Source organism: Canis lupus, chromosome 13, assembly GCF_048164855.1.
Source record: "Canis lupus baileyi chromosome 13, mCanLup2.hap1, whole genome shotgun sequence".
In the NCBI taxonomy this organism is placed as follows: Eukaryota; Metazoa; Chordata; class Mammalia; order Carnivora; family Canidae; genus Canis; species Canis lupus.
This window is the reverse complement of record NC_132850.1, coordinates 19775480-19797695: the sequence shown is the minus strand read 5'-3', so window position 1 is coordinate 19797695 and position 22216 is coordinate 19775480. Positions and strand designations below refer to the sequence as shown.

General features: G+C 44.4%; 1 protein-coding gene across 1 annotated transcript; it reads left to right on the top strand.

The window, feature by feature from the left end:
* Nucleotides 1-4677: 4677 nt before the first annotated feature.
* METTL3 (methyltransferase 3, N6-adenosine-methyltransferase complex catalytic subunit) lies at nucleotides 4678-22119 on the top strand. Its single transcript, XM_072772800.1, has 11 exons — nucleotides 4678-4903; nucleotides 16504-16721; nucleotides 16812-17216; nucleotides 18762-18937; nucleotides 19523-19739; nucleotides 19955-20142; nucleotides 20510-20548; nucleotides 20735-20843; nucleotides 20965-21030; nucleotides 21175-21287; nucleotides 21913-22119. The coding sequence occupies exons 1-11, from the start codon at nucleotides 4804-4806 to the stop codon at nucleotides 22022-22024; spliced, it is 1743 nt and encodes a 580-aa protein (XP_072628901.1). The 5' UTR covers nucleotides 4678-4803; the 3' UTR covers nucleotides 22025-22119.
* Nucleotides 22120-22216: the final 97 nt, after the last annotated feature.

The window sequence follows — 22216 nt, the reverse complement described above, 5'->3', positions numbered from 1 at the left end:
TAGGAATACCTGTGCTATTTCTCTGGCTTCCTTTGTAGGTAAGAGGAGGTAATACAGGCTTAATACCTTAAATTCTGCCAGAGACTGAATCTCTTCCACTAGAAAATCCTTCCTTTCCTAGACAAAAATGCTTATAGTGTTTAAGAGTTAACTTGTAGAATTCCATCTTCAAGATGAGTCAAGTCCTTTCTTCTACGAGGTTATGTCCAATACTCTTTTATTCCCCCAAGACTATTTGACTTCACTGCTATATAATTTCTATGTATTTTATTTCTATGTGTTAAGGATCTCGGAAGAAAGTGATTTTATAGTAAGTGAGGGATTCAGATTTGTGAACAATGAAGTCTCAACAATTCTATAATATGGCATTAATGGTATTATCATACTTCAGGAATGATACATATGTTTAAACATAGGATACAGGATACATTCCCAAATGAAAGTACAAAAGCATCCCTTGTTCTCTTTCTTTTTTAAATTTTATTTATTTATTCATGAGAGACACACAGAGAGGGGTAGAGACACAGGCAGAGGGAGAAGCAGGCTCTCTGCGGGGAGCCCGATGTGGGACTCATCCAGGCACTCCAGGATCATGCCCTGAGCGGAAGGCAGATACTCAACCACTGAGCCACCCAGGCGTCCCTCTTGTCCTCTTTTTTTTTTTTTTTTTTAGATTTTTTTTTTTAAAATTTTATTCATAGACACACACAGAGAGAGGCAGAGACACAGGGAGAGGGAGAAGCAGGCTCCATGCAGGGAGCCCGATGTGGGACTTGATCACACCCCAGGCTGCAGGCAGCGCCAAACCGCTGCGCCACCAGGGCTGCCCTCTCGTCCTCTTTCTTAAGTGCGGTTGCTAGACCCAGGTCATTAAAGGAAGCGAAAACCCTTAGGTAGAGCAGTCCTCTTGAATACTCTTCCATGATCTCACATCAGCCAACTTTTCCAAGAGTATTTCAGCTGAGGAAGGTAGTATTTTGCTTTGAATTAAGTGTAATTAATCCTGAGAATGAAATACCTAGAGATACTCATGTGAACCCATGTACATTTCTATGTCCTCGGCTTCAAGTCTCACATATAAAGTCACACATCCAGGGGCACCTGGGTGGTTTAGTGGTTAAGTGTCTGCCTTTGGCTTAGGGCGTGATCCTGGGGCCCACTCCGGGATTTTATTTATTTATTCATGAGAGACACAGAGAAAGAGAGAGGCAGAGACACAGGCAGAGGGAGAAGCAGGTTCCATGCAGGGAGCCTGATGTGGGACTCGATCACGGGTCTCCAGGATTACATCCTGGGCTGAAGGCAGTGCTAAACCACTGAGCCACCCGGGCTGCCCCCAAATATAAAAATCTTTAATAAAATAAAGTCATGCATCTCAAGCAAACAACAAAGTTACACATCCCAAAGGACGGTGTAATTTGGTAAGTTTTCTTGAGAAAACAAGATAGAAACGAATATTTTGATCACTATTAAATCTGCACAGTTCCTAGCACATAGTAGTCACTAAACAAATATTTGCTGAGTAAATGGATGAAACTGCCACATTCCAATATATATACATCCTTCTTCTCAATAGCGCCCCCCATATTCACCCCTTCCTTACCATTATTATCCATAATCAGCTTCTGAGTTAAAGGCCCTATAACCAAACACTAGGTAAAATAAGCTACTAATTGGTGTGCTGTAGGCTCTGTTGGTAAAGCATGTGACCCTTTACATAGGGTTGTGGGTTCAAATCCCACACTGGGCATAGAGCCCACTTAAAAAAAGAAAGGCTATTATTTTCCCTGTCTCTAAACTCTCCTTCCTCATCTCAATCCAACTAGAACACTAGATTAATCTTTAAAGAGCTGCCGACTCACAAACCTTAAAGTATTCCCTGCTGTATTCTGAATAAATTGCAACTTCTTTACTAAAAAGGTAAAGAAGGTACTAAGGTAACATGTACCCTTTGCCATCTGGCTTTGAATATGGAAACATGAATATCTTCCCAAATTTTCTAATATACTTCTCTTTGTTCTAGCAAACCAATCTGGATTGGCAGGACATACATCACGCTTTCCTTTTTGTTGGTTTTTTTTTTTTGTTTTTTTTTTTAAGATTTACTTATTTATTCATGAGAGACCCAGAGAGAAAGGCAGAGACAGAGGCAGAGGGAGAAGCAGGCTCCCTGCTGGGACCCAGATATGGGACTCCATCCTGGGACCCTAGGATCACACCCTGAGCCAAAGACAGATGCTCAACCCCTGAGCCACCTAGGTGCCCACATCATGTTTTCCTAACTCTATAGATTTTTGCTTTTTATCATGTCCTCAGCCTGGAATTCTCTCCAAAGCTTCAGCTATTGAAGCCCTATCTGTCATTTCAAGCCTGAACCTTTTTTTTTTAAAGTAGGCACCATGCCCAATATGGGGCTTGAACTCATGACCCCAAGATCAAGAATCACATGCTCTACCAAATGAACCAGCCAGGTGCCCCTCAAGACCTTCTGATGGCTTCCTGCGTCAGCTGGCCTTGGATCCCTCCTCTTCTTTGCAATCACATTTATTTTTTAGAGTTCATGCTCATGCTGCCGTGTGCTGTAAAGATGGTTCAGTATTAATAAGCTGGATCATAGCTTCTTCACCAGACCAAAAACTCTTTGAAAACAGGAACCAGGGGATCCCTGGGTGGCTTAGCGGTTTAGTGCCTGCCTTTGGCTCAGGGCGTGGTCCTGGAGTCCCGGGACTGAGTCCGACGTCGGGCTCCCTGCATGGAGCCTGCTTCTCCCTCTGCCTGTGTCTCTGCCTCTCATGAGTAAATAAATAAATTAAAAAAAAAAAAAAAAAGAAGAAAGAAAGAAAACAGGAACCAGGCCTTTTCAAGCTATTCTTTCTGACACGCTGTTTGGCATCACATACATTTGACCCCGGAACAATGCAGGGGTTAAGGGAGCCAATCCTTCCTCTGCTCTGTGCAGTCATAATTTGTGTGTAACTTTTGACTTCCCCCAAAATTACCTACTAATTGCATGCTGTTGACCAGAAGACTTACTGATAACACAAATAGTTAACACATATTTTGTGTATGTATTATATACTGTACTCTTACAATAAAGCTAAAGGAAAGAAAATGTTATTAAAATCATAAAGGAGACGGGACGCCTGAGTGGCTCAGCGATTTAGCGCCTGCCATTGGCCCAGGGCGTGACCCCGGGGTCCCAGGATGGAGTCCCGCGTAGGGCTCCCTGCATAGAGCCTGCTTCTACCTCTGCCTGGGCCTCTGTGTCTCTCATGAATAAATAAATAAAACCTTTTAAAAAATCATAAAGAAAATACAATTACAGAATTGTATTTATTGGGCAGCCCCGGTGGCGCAGCGGTTTGGCGCCGCCTGCAGCCTGGGGTGTGATCCTGGAGACCCGGGATGGAGTCCCACGTCGGGCTTCCTGCATGGAGCCTGCTTCTCCCTCTGCCTGTGTCTCTGCCTCTCGCTCTCTCTAAATGAATAAATAAATAAATCTTCAAAAAAAATTGTATTTATTGAGAAAAAAATTCCACATATAAGTGGGCCCCTGCAGTTCAAACACGTCATTCTTTTTTTTTTTTTTTTTTTAAGTTTATTAATGAGAGACCCACACAAAGAGAGAGGCAGAGACACAGGCAGAGGGAGAAGCAGGCTCCCTGCAGGGAGCCCGACGCGGGACTCGATCCCGGGACCCCGGGGTCACGTCCTGGGCCGAAGGCAGGTGCTAAACCGCTGAGCCACGGGGGCTGCCTTTTTTTTTTCTTTTTTTAATTTTTATTTATTTATGATAGTCACAGAGGGAGAGAGAGAGAGAGGCAGAGACACAGGCAGAGGGAGAAGCAGGCTCCATGCACCGGGAGCCCGATGTGGGATTCGATCCCAGGTCTCCAGGATCGCGCCCTGGGCCAAAGGCAGGCACCAAACCGCTGCGCCACCTAGGGATCCTTTTTTTTTTTTTTTTTTTTTTTTTTTTTTTTTTTTAATAACGCATGTCATTCAAGGGCCAACTGTAGACATTTGACAAATCAGGGGCTCCCAAAGCTTGCATTCACAAGGCTCCATTAAAAACAACCAGGGCACCCGCTGGCTCAGTGAGTGGAGCATGTGACTCTTGACCTCGGAGTTGGAGGTTTGAGCCCCACTCTGGGTGTAGAGATTGCTTAAAATAAAATCTTTGGAAAAAATTAAAAAATAAAAATAAAATAAAATCTTTGGGCAGCCCGGGGGGCTCAGCGGTGGCGTGTCTGCCTTGGGCCCAGGGCATGACCCCAGAGACCCGGGGTCGAGTCCCGCGTCGGGCTCCCTGCATGGAGCCTGCTTCTTCCTCTGCCTGTGTCTCTGCCTCTCTCTGTGTGTCTCTCATGAATAAATAAGTAAAATCTTAAAAAAATAAAATAAAATCTGAGAAAAAATAATGCAGATGTGTGCTGCCCGGGCTGCTCTACCGGAGCTGCCTGAATGCCTCAGCCCCTCAGATGCAACATGGCCGCGCGCCTGTATAAGCAACATGGCGGCGCTGCCAGGCACGGACATGGCAACCACAGCTTCGCGGCGCCCGGAAGACGCAGAGAGCGCCCCTAGAAAGTATTTCCGCCCTGCTGCCAATACCTCAGGTGTCTCTGCATTCTCCTCCCCAGCGGGCGGGAAACGGAAGGTGAGTGCCGGGCGAGCGCGTGGCCCCGGCCGTTTCCGGCGAGCCCGGGGGCGTCGGCGCGCGGCCGCCACGATTCCCGCGGCCGCCCCGGGAGGCGCTAGCCCGCGCGCCGGATTCGAGGCGCCTTCGGCCGAAAGACGAGGATGTCGGACACGTGGAGCTCGATCCAGGCCCACAAGAAGCAGCTGGACTCGCTGCGAGAGAGGCTGCAGCGGAGGCGGAAGCAGGACTCGGGGCACCTGGGTGAGGCGCGGGGCGTGGGCCGGCGCGGGGCGGGGGCGGGGGCGAGGGCGGGGGCAGGGGCCCGGAGCGAGAGAGCCCTCGGCCGCGGCGCTCCCCGCGGCCTTCACGCCCGCGGGGTCGCTGCGCGGGGTCGCTGCGCGGGGGCGGTACTCGGCCCCCGGGCCCCCAGGCCGCCGTGCGTCGCCTGTGCCGCGCCTCTCGCGCCCGCCCCCCGGAGCAGGAAGGCCCCCGTTGTCTTCTGCTGTGGCGCCTCGTTCTCCCCCGGGAGGGCGACGGCTTGCGGCGGCCGCCGCCTGGCCCCTGTGGGCGCCGTGAGGTGAGGACGGCTCGGGCCGCAGACCTGCCGGGGCCTGGGGTCCCCGCGCTGCCCCGGCCGTTTGCATCTCGAGCAGAAACCTGAAAATGGATGTTTATGGGTTTTGTTTTTAAAGATTTTATTCGTTTATCTACGAGAGACACAGAGAGAGAGGCGGAGATGCGGGCAGAGGGAGAAGCAGGCTCCCTGTGGGGAGCCCGACGGGGGACTCGATCCCGCGACCCGGGGTCACGACCTGGGCTGAAGGCAGATGCCCAACCGCTGGGCCACCAGGGCTGCCCTATGTTTTATGTTTTTATTTATTATTATTGTGATTTTTTAAAAGATTTTATTTATTTATTCCTGAGAGACACACACAGGCAGAGGGAGAAGCAGGCTTCACGCAGGGAGCCGCACGGAGCCGGACGCGGGACTCCATCCCAGGACCCTGGGTCACGACCTGGGCTGAAGGCAGATGCCCAACCATTGGGCCACCAGGGCTGCCCTATGTTTTATGTTTTTATTTATTATTATTATGATTTTTAAAAGATTCTATTTATTTATTCCTGAGAGACACATACACAGGCAGAGACACAGGCAGAGGGAGAAGCAGGCTCCACGCAGGCAGCCCAACGCGGGACTCCATCCCAGGACCCCGGGTCAGGCCCTGAGCCCAAGGCAGGTGCTCTACCGCTGAGCCACCCCAGCGCCACAGTGTTTCTCCTGTTTTTAAACTTTTCCTGCCCTCCTCTTGCCACTTGTCATCCTAAAACTTGAAGGAGCCTCAAAAGATTGTGCAGTTGCAGCCGCCTCTCTCCCCAGCACAAGCTCTGGATCATTTAAGGCAAATCAGCCAGGAGGCTGAGCAAGGAGAGCGAATCCCTGCCACCCTGTGGCAATGTGTCCCAGGCTGCAGTAGGATGCAGTCCCCCCACTACATCGGGCCTTGCTCCCTCTCGGTGCGTGTGCTTGCGTTATGGCCGCTGAAAATAGGTGTCTTGTCAGGACTCTGACATCATAATAGACAAACATGTCTTGAGTATTTGCACTGTGGGCATATGTGTAGATAGACAAAGTTAGACACATCCTTCCTGCTCTCGGAATCAGAATTTAGTTGGGGATCAAGGATTGATGCTTATAAAAATTCAGAATGACGCTATGATAATATGTAAAATGACTGGATGAATCCACGAACTGCAGACAGGGAAGGGAAAAGTGTGTCTTTCATGAATAAATAAATCTCCAAAAAACAAAACAAAAAAAAAGCCAAACTAAGGAAGGTCTCCCAATGATTTTTTTTGTCCATGGTATTTGTAGTCATTAATGATCTGAATACATTCTATTTTATTTATTTTTTTAAAGACTTATTTATTTACTTATTTATGATAGACATAGAGAGAGAGGCAGAGACACAGGAGGAGGGAGAAGCAGGCTCCATGCAGGGAGCCCGATGCAGGACTTGATCCTGGGACTCCAAGATCATGTCCTGGGCCAAAGGCAGGCACCAAACCGCTGAGCCACCCAGGGATCCCCACCTTTGGTTATATCTTACATGAAATCTTGATTAATAAACCAGCAGAGTGTGTCTCATGTTTTCCTAAGAATCCTAATGCTCAAAGATACAGATTCTTTGGAGGGTGCCTGTGTGGCTCAGGATCCCAGGACCTGAGCCACACATCAGGCTCCCTGCTTAGCAAGGAGTCAACTTCTTCCTCTGCCCAACCCCAGCTCATGCTCTTTCTCTCTGTGACTCAAAGAAATAGATTCTTGGGAATAACCAAATTGATTAGAAGGAAGAACAGGGGCCGCCCGGGTGGCTCAGTGATTTAGCATCTCCTTTTGGCTCAGGTCATGATCCCAGGGTCCTGGGATCAAGTTCCGCATCAGGTCCCCGCATGGAGCCTCCTTCTCCGTCTGCCTGTGCCTCTGCCTCTCTCCGTGTGTCTCTCATGAATAAATAAATAAAGTCTTTAAAAAGAAAGGAAGGAAGGAAGGAAGGAAGGAAGGAGAAAGAAAAGGAAGAAGAAAGAAAGAAGAAAAAGAAAGAAAGAGAGAAAGAAAGAAGAGAAAGAAAGAAAGAAAGAAAGAAAGAAAGAAAGAAAAAGAAAGAAAGAAAGAAAGAAAGAAAGAAAGAAAGAAAGAAAGAAAGAAAGAAAGAAAAAGAAAGAAAGAAAGAAAGGAAAAGAAAGAACGAACAGTGATAGGCTAGTTTATATCGTGTGTTTTATCCCTATTCCCACAGTACCAAACAGGCCAGCAAAGCTCTGGGCCAGAAGACAATGTATGTTTAAGCACAACCTAAAAAATATTTTGTAGAAGTCTTAACCATGTTATTTAGGCAGATGTACTAGGAATCTTAACTTTATATTATGAAGTGGGTGTACAAGCCGAGAGATTTATAACCAAAAAACTATATATTTACATTCAAGGGAGAATACAATCTTGTTAAAATTATTAAACATGCTTAGCAAGAACCTATATGAAGTATTGACACTCTAGTAATTAGGTTTGCAAATGGCCCCAAATACCAAAGTGTGATTATTATCTTAGAAAAGTGAAATGGACCTTAAAATTGACTAGTAATTAGGGGCACCTTGCGTGGCTCAGTTGGTTAAGCAGCTGCCTGAATTCAGCTCATGTCATAATCTCAGGGTCCTCGGCTCAAGCCCCATATCAGGCTCCCTGCTCAGTGGAGAGTCTGCTTTTCTCTCTCCCTCTGCTTGTTCTGTCTTGGGCATATTCTATCAAATAAATAAAAATCTTTATTTAAAAAAGTGACTACTAATTAATCCCTTATCATATGGGACTTGTACCTCTTCCTCTACTTGCCCTTTCTCAACTTTTTTTTTTTTAAAGATTTATTTATTTATTCATGAGAGACACACAGAGAGAGGCAGAGACAGAAGCAGGCTCTATGCAGGGAGCCCGACGTGGGACTTGATCCTGGGTCTCCAGGATCACGCCCTGGGCTGAAGGCGGCGCTAAACCACTGAGCCACCCAGGCTGCCCTCTTTTTAAGATTCTATTTATTCTTTTTTTTTTTTTTTTTTTTTTTTAAGATTTTATTTATTTAGGGATCCCTGGGTGGCGCAGCGGTTTGGCGCCTGCCTTTGGCCCAGGGTGCGATCCTGGAGACCCGGGATCGGATCCCACGTCGGGCTCTCGGTGCATGGGGCCTGCTTCTCCCTCTGCCTGTGTCTCTGCCTCTCTCTCTCTCTCTGTGACTATCATAAATAAATAAAAATTAAAAAAAAAAAGAAAAAAAGATTTTATTTATTTATTCATGAGAGACACAGAGAGAGAGGCAGAGACACAGGCAGAGGGAGAAGCAGGCTCCCTGCGGGGAACCTGATCCTGGACCCTGGAATCATGCCCTGAGCTGAAGGCAGAGGCTCAACCACTGAGCCACTCAGGCATCCTGATTTTATTTATTCTTGAGAGACACAGAGACATAAGCAGAGGGAGAAGCAGGTTCCCTGCGAGGAGCATGATGCGGGACTCTCTTCCCAGGACCCAGGATCATGACCTGAGCCAAAGGCAGACATTCAATCACTGAGCTACTCAGATGCCCTAGTTTGACATTTTTAAAGTACAGCTTGAGATCCCTGGGTGGCGCAGCGGTTTGGGGCCTGCCTTTGGCCCAGGGCGCGATCCTGGAGACCCAGGATCGAATCCCACGTCGGGCTCCTGGTGCATGGAGCCTGCTTCTCCCTCTGCCTGTATCTCTGCCTCTCTCTCTCTCTCTCTCTCTGTGTGACTATCATAAATAAATAAAAATTTAAAAAAAATAAAGTACAGCTTTTTTTTTCAATTGTGGCAAAATACACAAAAAATTTGCCATCTTAACCATTTTTAAGTGTCTAGTTCAGTAGCTTGAAGTATATTCACATTGTTGTGCGACCAGTCTCCAGAACTTTTTCATGCAAAACTGAAATTCTGTACACATTAAACAATAACTCCCTATTTTCCCTTCCTGCATAGTCCCTGGCAACCATCGTCCCACTTTTTGTTTCAATGAGTTTGTCTACTCTATGCATACCTCATATAAACAGAATCCTAATGTGTTTGTCTTTTTGTGGCTTGCTTATTTCACTTAGCACAATGTCTTCAAGATTCATCCTGTTGTATCATGTGTCAGAGTTTCTTCACTTTTTAAGGCCAAAGAAGATTCCATTTTATGCTTCTACCACATTTAAAAAAAGATTTTATTTATTTATTTGAGAGAAATAGCAAAAGAAAGCACTAGCAGGAGGAGGGGCAGAGGGAAAGGGGGAAGCAGACTCCCTGCTGAGCAGGGACACTGATGCAGGGCTTGATTTCAGGACCCTGGGATCAGGACCTGAGCCAAGGTAGCAATTTAACCAACTGAGCCCCCCCCCATGCCTCTGTTTATACTAAATTTTGTTTATCCATTTATCTTGCGGTGGACACTTGGGTTCACTCCAGCTTTTGGCTATTGTAAATAATGCAGCTATAAGCATCAGTGTACAAATCTCTTTATCTCAAAGATCCAGCTTTGGGGTGCCTGGGTGGCTCAGTGGTTGAGTGTCCATCCTTAGCTGAGTGTTTGGCTCAGGGCGTGATCCTGGGGTCCTGGGATCGAGTTCTGCATCAGGCTCCCGGAGGGAGCCTGCTTTTCCCTCTGCCTGTGTCTCTGCCTCTCTTTGCGTCTCTCATGAGTAAATAAATAAAATCTTAAAAAAAAAATCCAGCTTCAAATTTTTTGGATGTATATCCAGAAGTGAAATTGCTGGATCATATGGTAATTCTACTTTTGATTTTTAAAAAGATTTAATTGATTAATTTTAGAATGTGTATGAGTGGGTATGGAGGGGAAGCTGGGGGTGGGCACGGGGAGGTGGTGCTGCAGAATCTCCAGCAGACTCCATGCTCACAGAGCCCAACACGGGGCTCGATGTCACAACCCTGGGATCATGACCTGATCTGAAACCAAGAGTTGTCGTTTAACCAACTGAGCCACTCAGGTGCCCCCTATTTTCAGTTTTTTGAAGAATCACCATATTTTTTTTATTTTTATTTTTATTTTTTTAATTTTTTATTTATTTATGATAGTCACAGAGAGAGAGAGAGGCAGAGACACAGGCAGAGAGAGAGGCAGGCTCCATGCACCAGGAGCCCGATGTGGGATTCGATCCTGGGTCTCCAGGATTGCGCCCTGGGCCAAAGGCAGGCGCCAAACCGCTGCGCCACGCAGGGATCCCACCATATTTTTTTTAAAGGATTTATTTATTTTAGAGGATGTGAGTGCACGTGGGGATGGGGGAGTGGTGGAGAGAGCCTGAAGCAGACTCCACACTAAGCACAGAGCCCTTTGTGAGGCTCCGTCTCATGCCTAAGACTGAGATGTGAGCTGAAACCAAGAATCAGATGCTTAACCCACTGTGCCATCTAGGTGCCCTCACCAAACTTTTCCATAGAGATAAATAAATACAGCTTTTTTTTTTTTAAAGATTATTTATTTGAGAGAGAGAGAGAGAGAGAGAGCATAAGCAGGGAGAGGGACAGACTACTCGCTGAGCAGGAAGCCCAACATGGGGCTCGATCCCAGGACCCTGAGATCATGACCTGGGCCAAAGTCAGATGGTTAACCGACTGAACCACCCAGGTGCCCAAAGTACAGCTTTTTCAGATGAAGATGATTACTGTGAATAAATTTTTATTTCATTTTAATTGAAACAAATAGAGTTGGCCAGGCTTAGAACATGGTAAATATGTGAACTGCTCAGTATGTTTCATCAGTGGGACTGAAGATGTGCACATAGATGTTGATATTTTAGGAATAAGCACATTAGTAGACTGGCTATATATGTGTGTGTGTATACACTTACAGTATAATTAACATATAGTGTTATATTAATTGACTGTCCATATTTTTATGTTCTTGAGCTAATATTTTGTTTCTCTTCAGTGGAGCTTTTAACCAAAGAATAAGCTCTAGGAACACATGGGTGGCTCAGTGGTTGAGCATCAGCAGCCTCCGGCCCAGGGCTTGACCCCGGGGTCCTGGAATCGAGTCCCACATCAGGCTCCCTGCATGGAGCCTGCTTCTCCCTCTGCCTGTGTCTCTGCCTCTCTTTCTCTCTCTGTGTCTCTCATGAATAAATAAAATAAAATCTTAAAGAAAAATTACACATAAGTCAAAACATATCTATGGGTACCTAGATGGCTCAATTGATCACGGGGTTTTAAGTTCGAGCCCCACATTGGGTGTAGAGATTACTTAAAATCTTTTTAAAAAAGCTAAATTCATTTACTAAGTGGAGAAAGTGGAAACTGTATATGAAGAAGAAATGTTTATATGATTATATTCTTGAGAGTAGCAGTAGGTTAATTATAAAGCACAATTTTAGTTCATTCATTGACAATAAAATTGGAGCAAAATCACTACTTTTTCTCACTGAGATAATGTGCGATAGAGTGTTCAAAATCTAGATGAAAAAAATGTCTATTTTGCAGGTGCCTGGATGATTGGATGGCTCAGTCAGTTAGGTGTTTGCCTTCATCTCAGGTCAGGATCCCAGGGTCCTGGGATGGAGCCCCATGTCAGGCTCCTTGCTCAGTAGGGACCTTCCTTCTTCTCCCTTGGGTGCTCTTCCTCCTTGTGCTCTCTCTCTGTCTCTCTTAAATGAATTAATAAAATCTTTAAAATATATATTTAGTTTAGAAATAGTAAGTAACATTTGCATGAAAAGTTGGGTAGATAATTCAGATGGTAGGAAGGAAAACCAGAGTTTTAACATTTAACCAAAATTAGATATTATTTTTATTTTTTAAAGATTTTATTTATTCATTCATGAGACACACAGGCAGAGACACAGGCAGAGGGAGAGGCAGGCTCCATGCAGGGAGCCCAGTGTGGGACTCGATCCCGGGACCCCGGGGTCATGCCCTGGACCGGAGGCTGCTGATGCTCAACCACTCAGGTGCCCTACATATTATTATTTTAAATGTAAAAGCAGAATGTAACAATAATAAGTAGATTCCTTTTTTTTCTTTGAACTGTTAGATTCTGGGTTTCATTTCAAATAAACTTAATAGAGAAAATATTTATCAAAAAAGTAATGTGGGGATCCCTGGGTGGCGCAGCGGTTTGGCGCCTGCCTTTGGCCCAGGGTGCGATCCTGGAGACCCGGGATCGAATCCCACGTCGGGCTTCTGGTGCATGGAGCCTGCTTCTCCCTCTGCCTGTGTCTCTGCCTCTCTCTCTCTCTCTCTGTGTGACTATCATAAATAAATAAAAATTAAAAAAAAAAAGTAATGTGATATTATTACATATTTAAGCTCAATACCTTAAGAACCATTATTTGTGGCAGTAATGAAAAGTAACGTGGCAATGAATAAGTTAGGTTCCCAAACAGAATTTAGGTTCAGTTACATTTACAAGAGCACTTCTGAAGCACTGACTGAAATTTTGAAATCATGGAAAATGCTTTTATTTTATTTACTTATTTTCATGTAGGCTCCACACTGGGTGTGGAGCCCAATGTGGGGCTTGAACTCATGACTCTGAGAACAAGACCTGACCTGATAACTGAGTTGGATGCTTAACCGACTGAGCCACCCAGGCCCCTTGACATTTCCTTTCTTTTCTTTTTTCTTTTCTTTTCTTTTCTTTGCTTTGCTTTTCTTTTCTTTTCTTTTCTTTTCTTTCTTAGATTTTATTTATTCATGAGAGACACACAGAGAGAGGCAGAGACACAGGCAGAGGGAGAAGCAGGCTCCCTGCAGGGAGCCCGAGGCGGGACTCATCCCTGGCCCCTGGGATCATGACCTGAGCCGAAGGCAGACATTCAACCACTGAGCCACCCAAGCATCCCCCTCTTTGACATTTTAATCAGTGAACGTGCTCTCATTTTCTTTTAAGTCACGTGGCAAAAAGCAAAATATGCAAAATCAAGATATAAAAGATCTCCAAGGAAGACATACAGATGGCCAACAGGTATATGAAAAGTTTTTTAGCATCACTAATCAAGGAAATGCAAATAAAAACCATAATGAGATATCACCTCATAATTGTTAGGATAGCTGTTATTAAATAAAAAAATCAAAAGATACTTGTTGGCAAGGAGAAAAGAGAACCCTGATTCACTGTTGGTGGGAACTTAAATTGGTATAGACATTATGGAAAATAGTATGGTGGTTCCTCAAAAAAAACAAACAAACAAAAACAAAAAGAAGAAGAAGAGCTACCATACATATTTTCCAGCAATCTCACTTCTAGGTATCCAAAGAAATTGAAATCCGGATCTCTAAGAGGTACCTGTACACCAGTGTTCATGGTGTTACAATAGGCAAGGTATGGAAACGACTTGTTTATCATTGGATGATTGGATAAAGAAAATGGAATATGCATACTGTGGAATATTATTCAGCCCTAAAACAAAGGAAGTCCTGCTGCTTGTGACAATATGGGTGGACCAAGAGAACATTATGCTAAGTGAAATAAGTCAGATACAAAAAGACAAATATTACATGATCTCACTAGATCATATTTGAGACAGAATCTAAAATAGTAAAGTCATAGTAGAATGCTGATTGCTAGGGACTGGAGTGAGGGGAAATGGGGAGGTGAGGGTCATAGGGTACAAAGCTTCATTTATGCAAGTTAAATAAGTTGTAGAGATCTACTTATACTATATTGTATACTTTAAATTTTATAAGATGGTAAGGGACCTGGCTGGCTCAGCCTCAGAGCATGTTACTCTTGGTCTTGGTGGGGGTTGTTGGTTCCAGCCCAGTGTTAGGTGTAGAGATTAATTTTTAAAATTAAAAAATAATTAAAAAGCTAACAATTTTCTAAGATGAAAAAATCTTACATAGATCTTACATTAAATGATCTTAACACACACAAAAATAATAATAAAGACTGTGGAAGGAAACTCTGGGCGGGATCACGCCCTGAGCCAAAGGCTCACGCTCAACCGCTGAGCCACCCAGGCGTCCCTTTAGGTGTTCATTTTTTTTAAAGATTTTATTTATTTATTTACTCATGAGACGCAGAGGGAGAAGCAGGCCCCACGCAGGGAGCACGATGTGGGACTCGATCCCGGGACTCCAGGACCACATCCTGGGCCAAAGGCAGGCGCTAAACCGCTGAGCCACCCAGGGATCCCCAGGTGTTCATTTTTTTTTAAAGATTTATTTAGAGAGGGTGCATTGGGAGTGGAGGGAGGGGCAGAGGGAGAGAATCTTTTAGCAGACTCCCTGCTGAGCAAGTAGCCTGATGAGGGGGCTCAATTTCAGGACCCATGAGATCTGGACCTGAGCCAAAACCAAGAGTTGGATACTTAACCAACTGAGCCACCCAGGTACCTTAAGCCTTTTTTAAAAAACAAAATAAAACTCATACTAATGGCAGCAACATATGTAAGATACTTGGCACAAAGTTTGAATATGAAATAAGTGGGAAGGGTAATGGATAATAATTTATGGCTTACCTAAAATATTAAAGATTTCATAGCTGCCTAACAAATGACCATATCCTAAGTATTGACTTAAAACTTTTCTACATCTTCCTTTAGCCCCATTATATATATATATTTTAAAGATTTTAAAGATTTTATTTATTTATTCTTGAGAGAGACAGAGAAGGAGAGACACAGGCAGAGGGAGAAGCAGGCTCCCCGCAGGGAGCCTGATGCTGGACTTGATCCCAGGACACCAGGATCATGCCGAGCTGAAGGCAGACAGATGCCCAACTGCTGAGCCCCCCAGGCGTCCCTGAAATCCTGATTTTTAAAGATTTTATTTATGTGAGAGAGAAAGAGGGCACAAGCAGGGAAGTGTCAGAGGGAGAAGGAGAAGCAGGCTCCCGCTGAGGAGGGGGACCCATGTGGGGCTCAGTCCCAGGACCCCGGGATCATGACCTGAGCTGAAGGCAGACGCTTAACCGACTGAACCACTGAGGCGCTCCTAAAGATTTTTAGTAATCTCTGCACCCAGCATGGGGCTTATATTCACAACCCCAAGATCAAGAATCGCATGCTCTCCCGACTGAGCCAACCAGATGCCCCCATCTGTATTTTAAGTAAACGATCATAGATACTAAGCTTCCTAAAAGGGAATATTTTATCCTAATTTGAATTCTTAAGTCTTGTTAAGGTTGTGATGACTACCTGGTTTATAAAGTAGTAGGGTAAGTGAGAAAAATGGTCAGGAAATCTCATTTGGTGACCAGGGTTTCCACAATGTTTTTTAAGATTTTTGTGTTTGAGTATTAAAGGATGCAGTCTAGGGGCACCTGGCTGGCTCAGTCGGTAGTGTGTGAGCCTCTTGATCTCAGGCTTGTAAGTTTGAAACCTATGTTGGGTGTAGAGATTACTTAAAAGTAAAACCTTTATTTTTAAAGATTTTATGTATTTGACAGCACAAGTAGGCAGAGCAGCAGGCAAAGGGAGAGAAGCAGACTGCAGTTGAGCAGAGAGCCAGATTCAAGGCTTAATCCCAGGACTCGGACGTGTGAGCCAAAGGCAGGTGCTTCACATACTTTGCCACCAAGTGCCCCTAAATTTGGGTTATTTCAGTTGTCATTTAGAGTGACTGAAGGGAGATGGTATGGACATTTATTTATTTTTTTAAAGATTTATTTATTTATTTATTTATTTATTTATTTATTTATTTATGATAGAGAGAGAGAGAGAGAGAGGCAGAGACACAGGAGGAAGGAGAAGCAGGCTCCATGCCAGGAGCCTGACGTGGGACTCGATCCCGGGACTCCAGGATCGCGCCCTGGGCCAAAGGCAGGCGCCAAACCGCTGAGCCACCCAGGGATCCCCATGGACATTTAAATCTACCATGCTGGGATCCCTGGGTGGTGCAGTGGTTTGGCGCCTGCCTTTGGCCCAGGGCGCGATCCTGGAGACCCGGGATCGAATCCCACGTCGGGCTTCTGGTGCATGGAGCCTGCTTCTCCCTCTGCCTGTGTCTCTGCCCCTCTCTCTCTCTCTCTCTCTCTGTGACTATCATAAATAAATAAAAATTAAAAAAAAAATAAAAAAAAATAAATCTACCATGCTGCTAATTTCCTTTGAAACACAGTAGGCACAGGAATTAGGAAAATACCTCATACTCAATAGAGAAAAGGTAAGTGGTTGACAGAAAATCCAGGATTATCTCGGCAAAGCAGTGAATGCTTGTATGATTGAGGAAAGGTGATCTAGTGCTAAATTTGGCCAGATATTCTCTACATGAAATGAAAGTACGAGCTGGAGAACTGACTCCTAAGGAGCATATAGACCTATGGTGGTTGCCCTTTGTCATTTTATTCACTTCTCTTCACTTCTAGATCTACGAAATCCAGAGGCAGCGCTGTCACCCAACTTTCGCAGTGATAGTCCAGTGCCTACTGTGCCCACGTCTGGGGGCCCTAAGCCCAGCACAGCTTCCGCAGTTCCTGAACTAGCTACAGACCCCGAGTTAGAGAAGAAATTGCTACACCACCTCTCTGATCTGGCCTTAACATTGCCCACTGATGCTGTGTCCATCCGTCTTGCCATCTCCACGGTAATAACCTGAAAAGACAGGGTTGGGAGATACCACTCCTTTGAGTTCATGGTCAGTGTCTTATTGCCTTCCCCTCCCCTCCTTCCCTAGCCAGATGCCCCTGCCACTCAAGATGGTGTGGAAAGCCTCCTACAGAAGTTTGCAGCTCAGGAGTTGATTGAGGTAAAACGAGGTCTCTTACAAGATGATGCGCATCCCACTCTTGTGACCTATGCTGATCATTCCAAGCTTTCTGCCATGATGGGCGCGGTGGCAGAAAAGAAGGGCCCTGGGGAGGTAGCAGGGACTATCACAGGGCAGAAGCGGCGTGCAGAGCAGGACTCAACCACAGTAGCTGCCTTTGCGAGCTCTTTGGCCTCTGGTCTGGCCTCTTCAGCATCAGAAGCAGCCAAGGAGCCAACCAAGAAATCAAGGAAACATGCTGCCTCAGATGTTGATCTGGAGATAGAGAGCCTTCTGAACCAACAGTCTACTAAGGAACAACAGAGTAAGAAGGTAGGGGTAGATGGAAATGCTTGTATACATATGCTTTGTTTTTGTTTTTTTGTTTTGTGTGTGTGTTTGTTAAGATCTCTAAGTAATCTCTACACCCATTGTGGGGCTCAGACTTTCACAGCCCCAAGTGCAAGAGTTGCATGCTCTACCAACTGAGCCAACCAGGCAATCCTTACATATATACTTTTTTTTTTTTTTTTTTATGATAGTCACAGAGAGAGAGAGAGAGGCAGAGACATAGGCAGAGGGAGGAGGCGGCTCCATGCACCGGGAGCCCAATGTGGGATTCGATCCCGGGTCTCCAGGATCACGCCCTGGGCCAAAAGGCAGGCACTAAACCACTGCGCCACCCAGGGATCCCACATATATACTTTTAATTACAGCTTTGAGAGGGATTTACCCCTAAGGACAAGGAGGAGTTCTTGCTGTAGGGTTGAGGGTTTAGAATAGTGGTTCTCAACTGGGGATAACATATATATATATATATATTTTTTTTTTTTTTTTTTAAGATTTAATTATTTGTTCATGAGAGACAGAGAGACATAGAGGAAGAAGCAGGCTCCTCATGGGTAGCCTGATGCGGGACTCAATCCTGGTTAGCCTGGGATCGTGACCTGAGCCAAAGGCAGTTGCTCAACCACTGGGCCACCCAGGTATCCCTCCACTGGGGATAATTTTGCTCCCTTTCCTACCCCCAGAGAACGTTTGTCAATGTCTGGAGATACTGCGGTTGTCATAACACAGGAGTGCTACAGGCATTTAGTGGGTAGAAGCAAGTGATGCTGCCAAGCGTCCTACAATCATAGCATAATCCCTATACAACAAAGAATTACTTCACCCCAAATGTCAATAATGCCAGTGTTGAGAAACTGATTTAGAGAATGTTTATCATTGGAAGAATCATTAGGTCAACAGAAGGGGGACACAAATATAGAAATAGGAGATGAATGGAGATGGATACTGGAAGGGAGTTACATGGACCATTAATTATGGAAACTGATGATTAAACAAGGTGAATTGGCAGTTCACTGTGGTTCTGAATATAAATATTGGACCTATGTGAATTCTTATCCATTTGCTACTTTTAGCTGTGTAAATATGAAGAAGTTAATTTAACTTCTCTTGAGCCTGAGTCTTCTCATCTGTAACGTGAGGATAACCAGAGTACCCTTCCTTACAGAACTGTTGCACAGACTCAGCTAAACAGTATAGTACTTACTGTGTCTTGGTTATGTAAATAGAAGTGGTTTTGGTAGAAAGGATTGCTTTCCTGGGGAGGGAAGGTTAGCTTAATGCTTAGTAGTAGGAGCCAGGCTGCTTATATTTTAATACCATCCCAAATACAGATTTGTGAGAAAGGACTGAACCCGTGACAAATCTCTTCTCTTAGGGTTCGTTTTCCTTTTTTCTTCCTTCCCAGTTTTTCCATACAAGTTAGCTCATTGACCACTTATAACATGACATTGTCATGTAGAATTTAGGGAGGTGGTTTAGGGCTCATTTTATCTGCAAACCCTTTTAAGCCTAAGACTTCTTATGTCACAGGTCAGTCAGGAGATCCTAGAGTTATTAAATACAACAACAGCCAAGGAACAGTCCATTGTTGAGAAGTTTCGCTCACGAGGTCGGGCCCAAGTACAAGAATTCTGTGACTATGGAACCAAGGAGGAGTGCATGAAAGCCAGCGATGCTGACCGGCCCTGCCGCAAGCTGCACTTCAGGTGTCTTGGGAGGGAGAGAAGTGGGGTGGGGCAGGGCTCCTGGAAGCAGTCATTCCTTTTTAGCACATTGCTTCCAGTCACTGGGGTTCTGTCTTTGATCCTGTTATTAAACAGTTTTAATGATTTATCTTAGAAGGTGTACTTTCAGAAGTAGTGTTCTATGGGAGGAAATAGACTGCACTCCCAAACAGATGATTTTTTGTTTTTTTAATGTCCCTTTCTTGCAGTAGCAAGGCATCTTTGTCTCTGAAGCCCAGTACAACTTAAGGTTCTATGGAAGGAGGATGATCTTAGAAGAAATAAGAACCTGGGCTCTTAGATCAGCTCTAACCAGAAAGCCCTTCTTTCCTGTTCTAAGAAAGTTGTCTTTGCTTACAGAGGAATTAAATTCTTCTTTAGTTAGTGTAATTTATGGATTTCCATGTCACTTGCCTCCTTTCTGTGAAAACTCTTGGAGGAAGCTCTAAAGATAAAATTAGGAGAGGATAAAAAAAAAAAAGAAAAATTTTAAACAATTTAGAACTTGAACTGTGGGATCTAACTCTGGAACACCGTCTTGATTTTCATTCTCCCTTAAATTCCCAGACGAATCATCAATAAACACACTGATGAGTCATTAGGTGACTGTTCATTCCTTAACACGTGTTTCCACATGGATACCTGCAAATATGTTCACTATGAAATTGATGCTTGCATGGATTCTGAGGCTCCTGGGAGCAAAGACCATACACCTAGCCAGGAGCTTGCCCTTACACAGAGTGTTGGAGGGGACTCCAATGCAGATCGACTCTTCCCTCCTCAGGTAACTGTCTGCTCAGAAAACTTACTTCAGCTTAGGGACTTCTGAGTAGGGCAGCCATACATGTAGGAAAGCAGGCATAATCACCTTTGCTGATTGGGAATGGTGTGGGATATACATATTTACAAGGGAACAGGAAAATCAAACAGAAAAGAGGGACTGGGGCCATGAATCTGAGAGTCAAGGAAGGAAAGATGACCAAATACCACCTTATGCAGTGGATCTGTTGTGATATCCGCTACCTGGACGTCAGTATCTTGGGCAAGTTTGCAGTTGTGATGGCTGACCCACCCTGGGATATTCACATGGAGCTGCCCTATGGGACCCTGACAGATGATGAGATGCGCAGGCTCAACATACCAGTACTGCAGGATGATGGCTTTCTCTTCCTCTGGGTCACAGGCAGGTAATGCAGTTCAAAGATATGGAGGTATGGGCAGATATAGTACAGAGTGAGTACTGGGTGGGGATAAAATCCTGGGTTTTCCTAGCCCTGCTATTATATGACTAAGTCAATCTTTTTTGCTACTGAGACCTAATGCCTGTTTATAACACAAATGATACCTAAATTCTATTTACCGTTTTTTTCCTTGTGAAAGGTAAGGCCATTGAGAATAGATAGATCTTATGTTTCCATTCTTAGATTCATCCTGTTGCCCTAATGGTGTCTTGCATGTAAATGTTCATGGAATGTCTACTGAAAACACTTCAGTATTTTGAAGGGATTAAAAAATATGGATATGCAAGTAGCTGTTTAACCCTTTTCTTTTTAGGGCCATGGAGTTGGGCAGAGAATGTCTGAATCTCTGGGGGTAAGTAAGTAGTGATTGTTGTGTTGCTTTCTTTTGATGGAAATAAAAAGATAATAGCTGTAGTTGAGATGTGTTCTCTTCTCCCAGAGTATTCCCTTTGAGTCCTTGCCTCGTAGAGTAAATGGTACTACCCCTAAACTGTGAAAGCCTGATTAAAGCTCTAGCTCTCTTTCTTATGTTCCACAGTTATGAACGGGTAGATGAAATTATTTGGGTGAAGACAAATCAACTGCAGCGCATCATTCGGACAGGCCGTACAGGTCACTGGTTGAACCATGGGAAGGAACACTGCTTGGTGAGCAGCAATGGGGCCTGGTTCAATAGGTTGAGCAGAAAGAGGAATTGTTGGACTTCTTATTGAGAAAAAGTTCAAATGCTGGGGTTCCATAAGGTAATCTGTTCTCTGTGGTGAGCAGGTTGGTGTCAAAGGAAATCCCCAAGGCTTCAACCAGGGTCTGGACTGCGATGTGATCGTAGCTGAGGTATGTGCTTCCCCGGGCATCCAAACCTTCCGCATTAAGTCAGGTGTGTTTCGGGTTCTCTCATTTGATCATAAACATAAATGGAAAGGGCTAGAATTGCAGTCTTTGGTAACTTAAAAGTTAACTAAAGCCTCGCTCTCCTAGGTTCGTTCTACCAGTCATAAACCAGATGAAATCTATGGCATGATTGAGAGACTATCTCCTGGCACTCGCAAGATTGAGTTATTTGGACGACCACACAATGTGCAGCCCAACTGGTAGGCAACCAGAAGACACACTAGCCCTCGTTTATGGTTGAGAACGGATATTAGACTCATTATAGTCTAAAAACAGGCTTCAGAGGATTCATAAGCCATCCAAGCTTGTATTTAAACTGTTCTATGGGGTTCTGCAACGTAACACTGGAGACCCAACAGGTTTTAAGATTCAAACCTCTGCTCTCTAGGGTCTCTACTAAGGGTCGTCAGTTATTCTATGGGATGTACTGAATCTGCCCCCTGGTGGTTAAGAATCCACTTATCCTGTCAACAGTTTTAGTATCTTTCACATCCTGTTAATAGAGCTTTGAAAGACCTGCTGCTAGCATTTTATTTATCCAAAAATAGACTGACTGGCAGCAACTTTGTGAAGTACGCCTCGTTAGTTGTCTGTTACTAACTCTTGAGTAATACAGATCCAGCCTGTTTTAACACCAAAATCTGTGCCCAATTCCTAACCAGTCATACGACCAAATACTATTCTAATATTAAGGTCTTAAAAAAATTGGCATGAATATTTGATGAGAGGATAGGCAGCCTTAATAAAAGGTATGTATCTTTTAACAATATTAAGCCTTTTAATTATAGGATTTTTTGGTTCACCCCTTCTTTATTCTTGCTTCAGGATCACCCTTGGAAATCAACTGGATGGGATCCACCTACTAGACCCAGATGTGGTTGCTCGGTTCAAGCAAAGGTATCCAGATGGTATCATCTCTAAACCTAAAAATCTATAGAAGCACTTCCTTACATGGCTCTGCGGGCTGCATCTGAAGAGTACTATTTGTACAATAGTTTTTTTCCCCTTATTTAAATAAAAGTTTGTATCATAGTTGGGATTTCAAGGTCAAAATCTGGCTCTGCCACTTAACAGTGTGTGATCTTGTGTAACTTATCTCTCAGTAGGATTTCTTATATGTAAGCTGAGA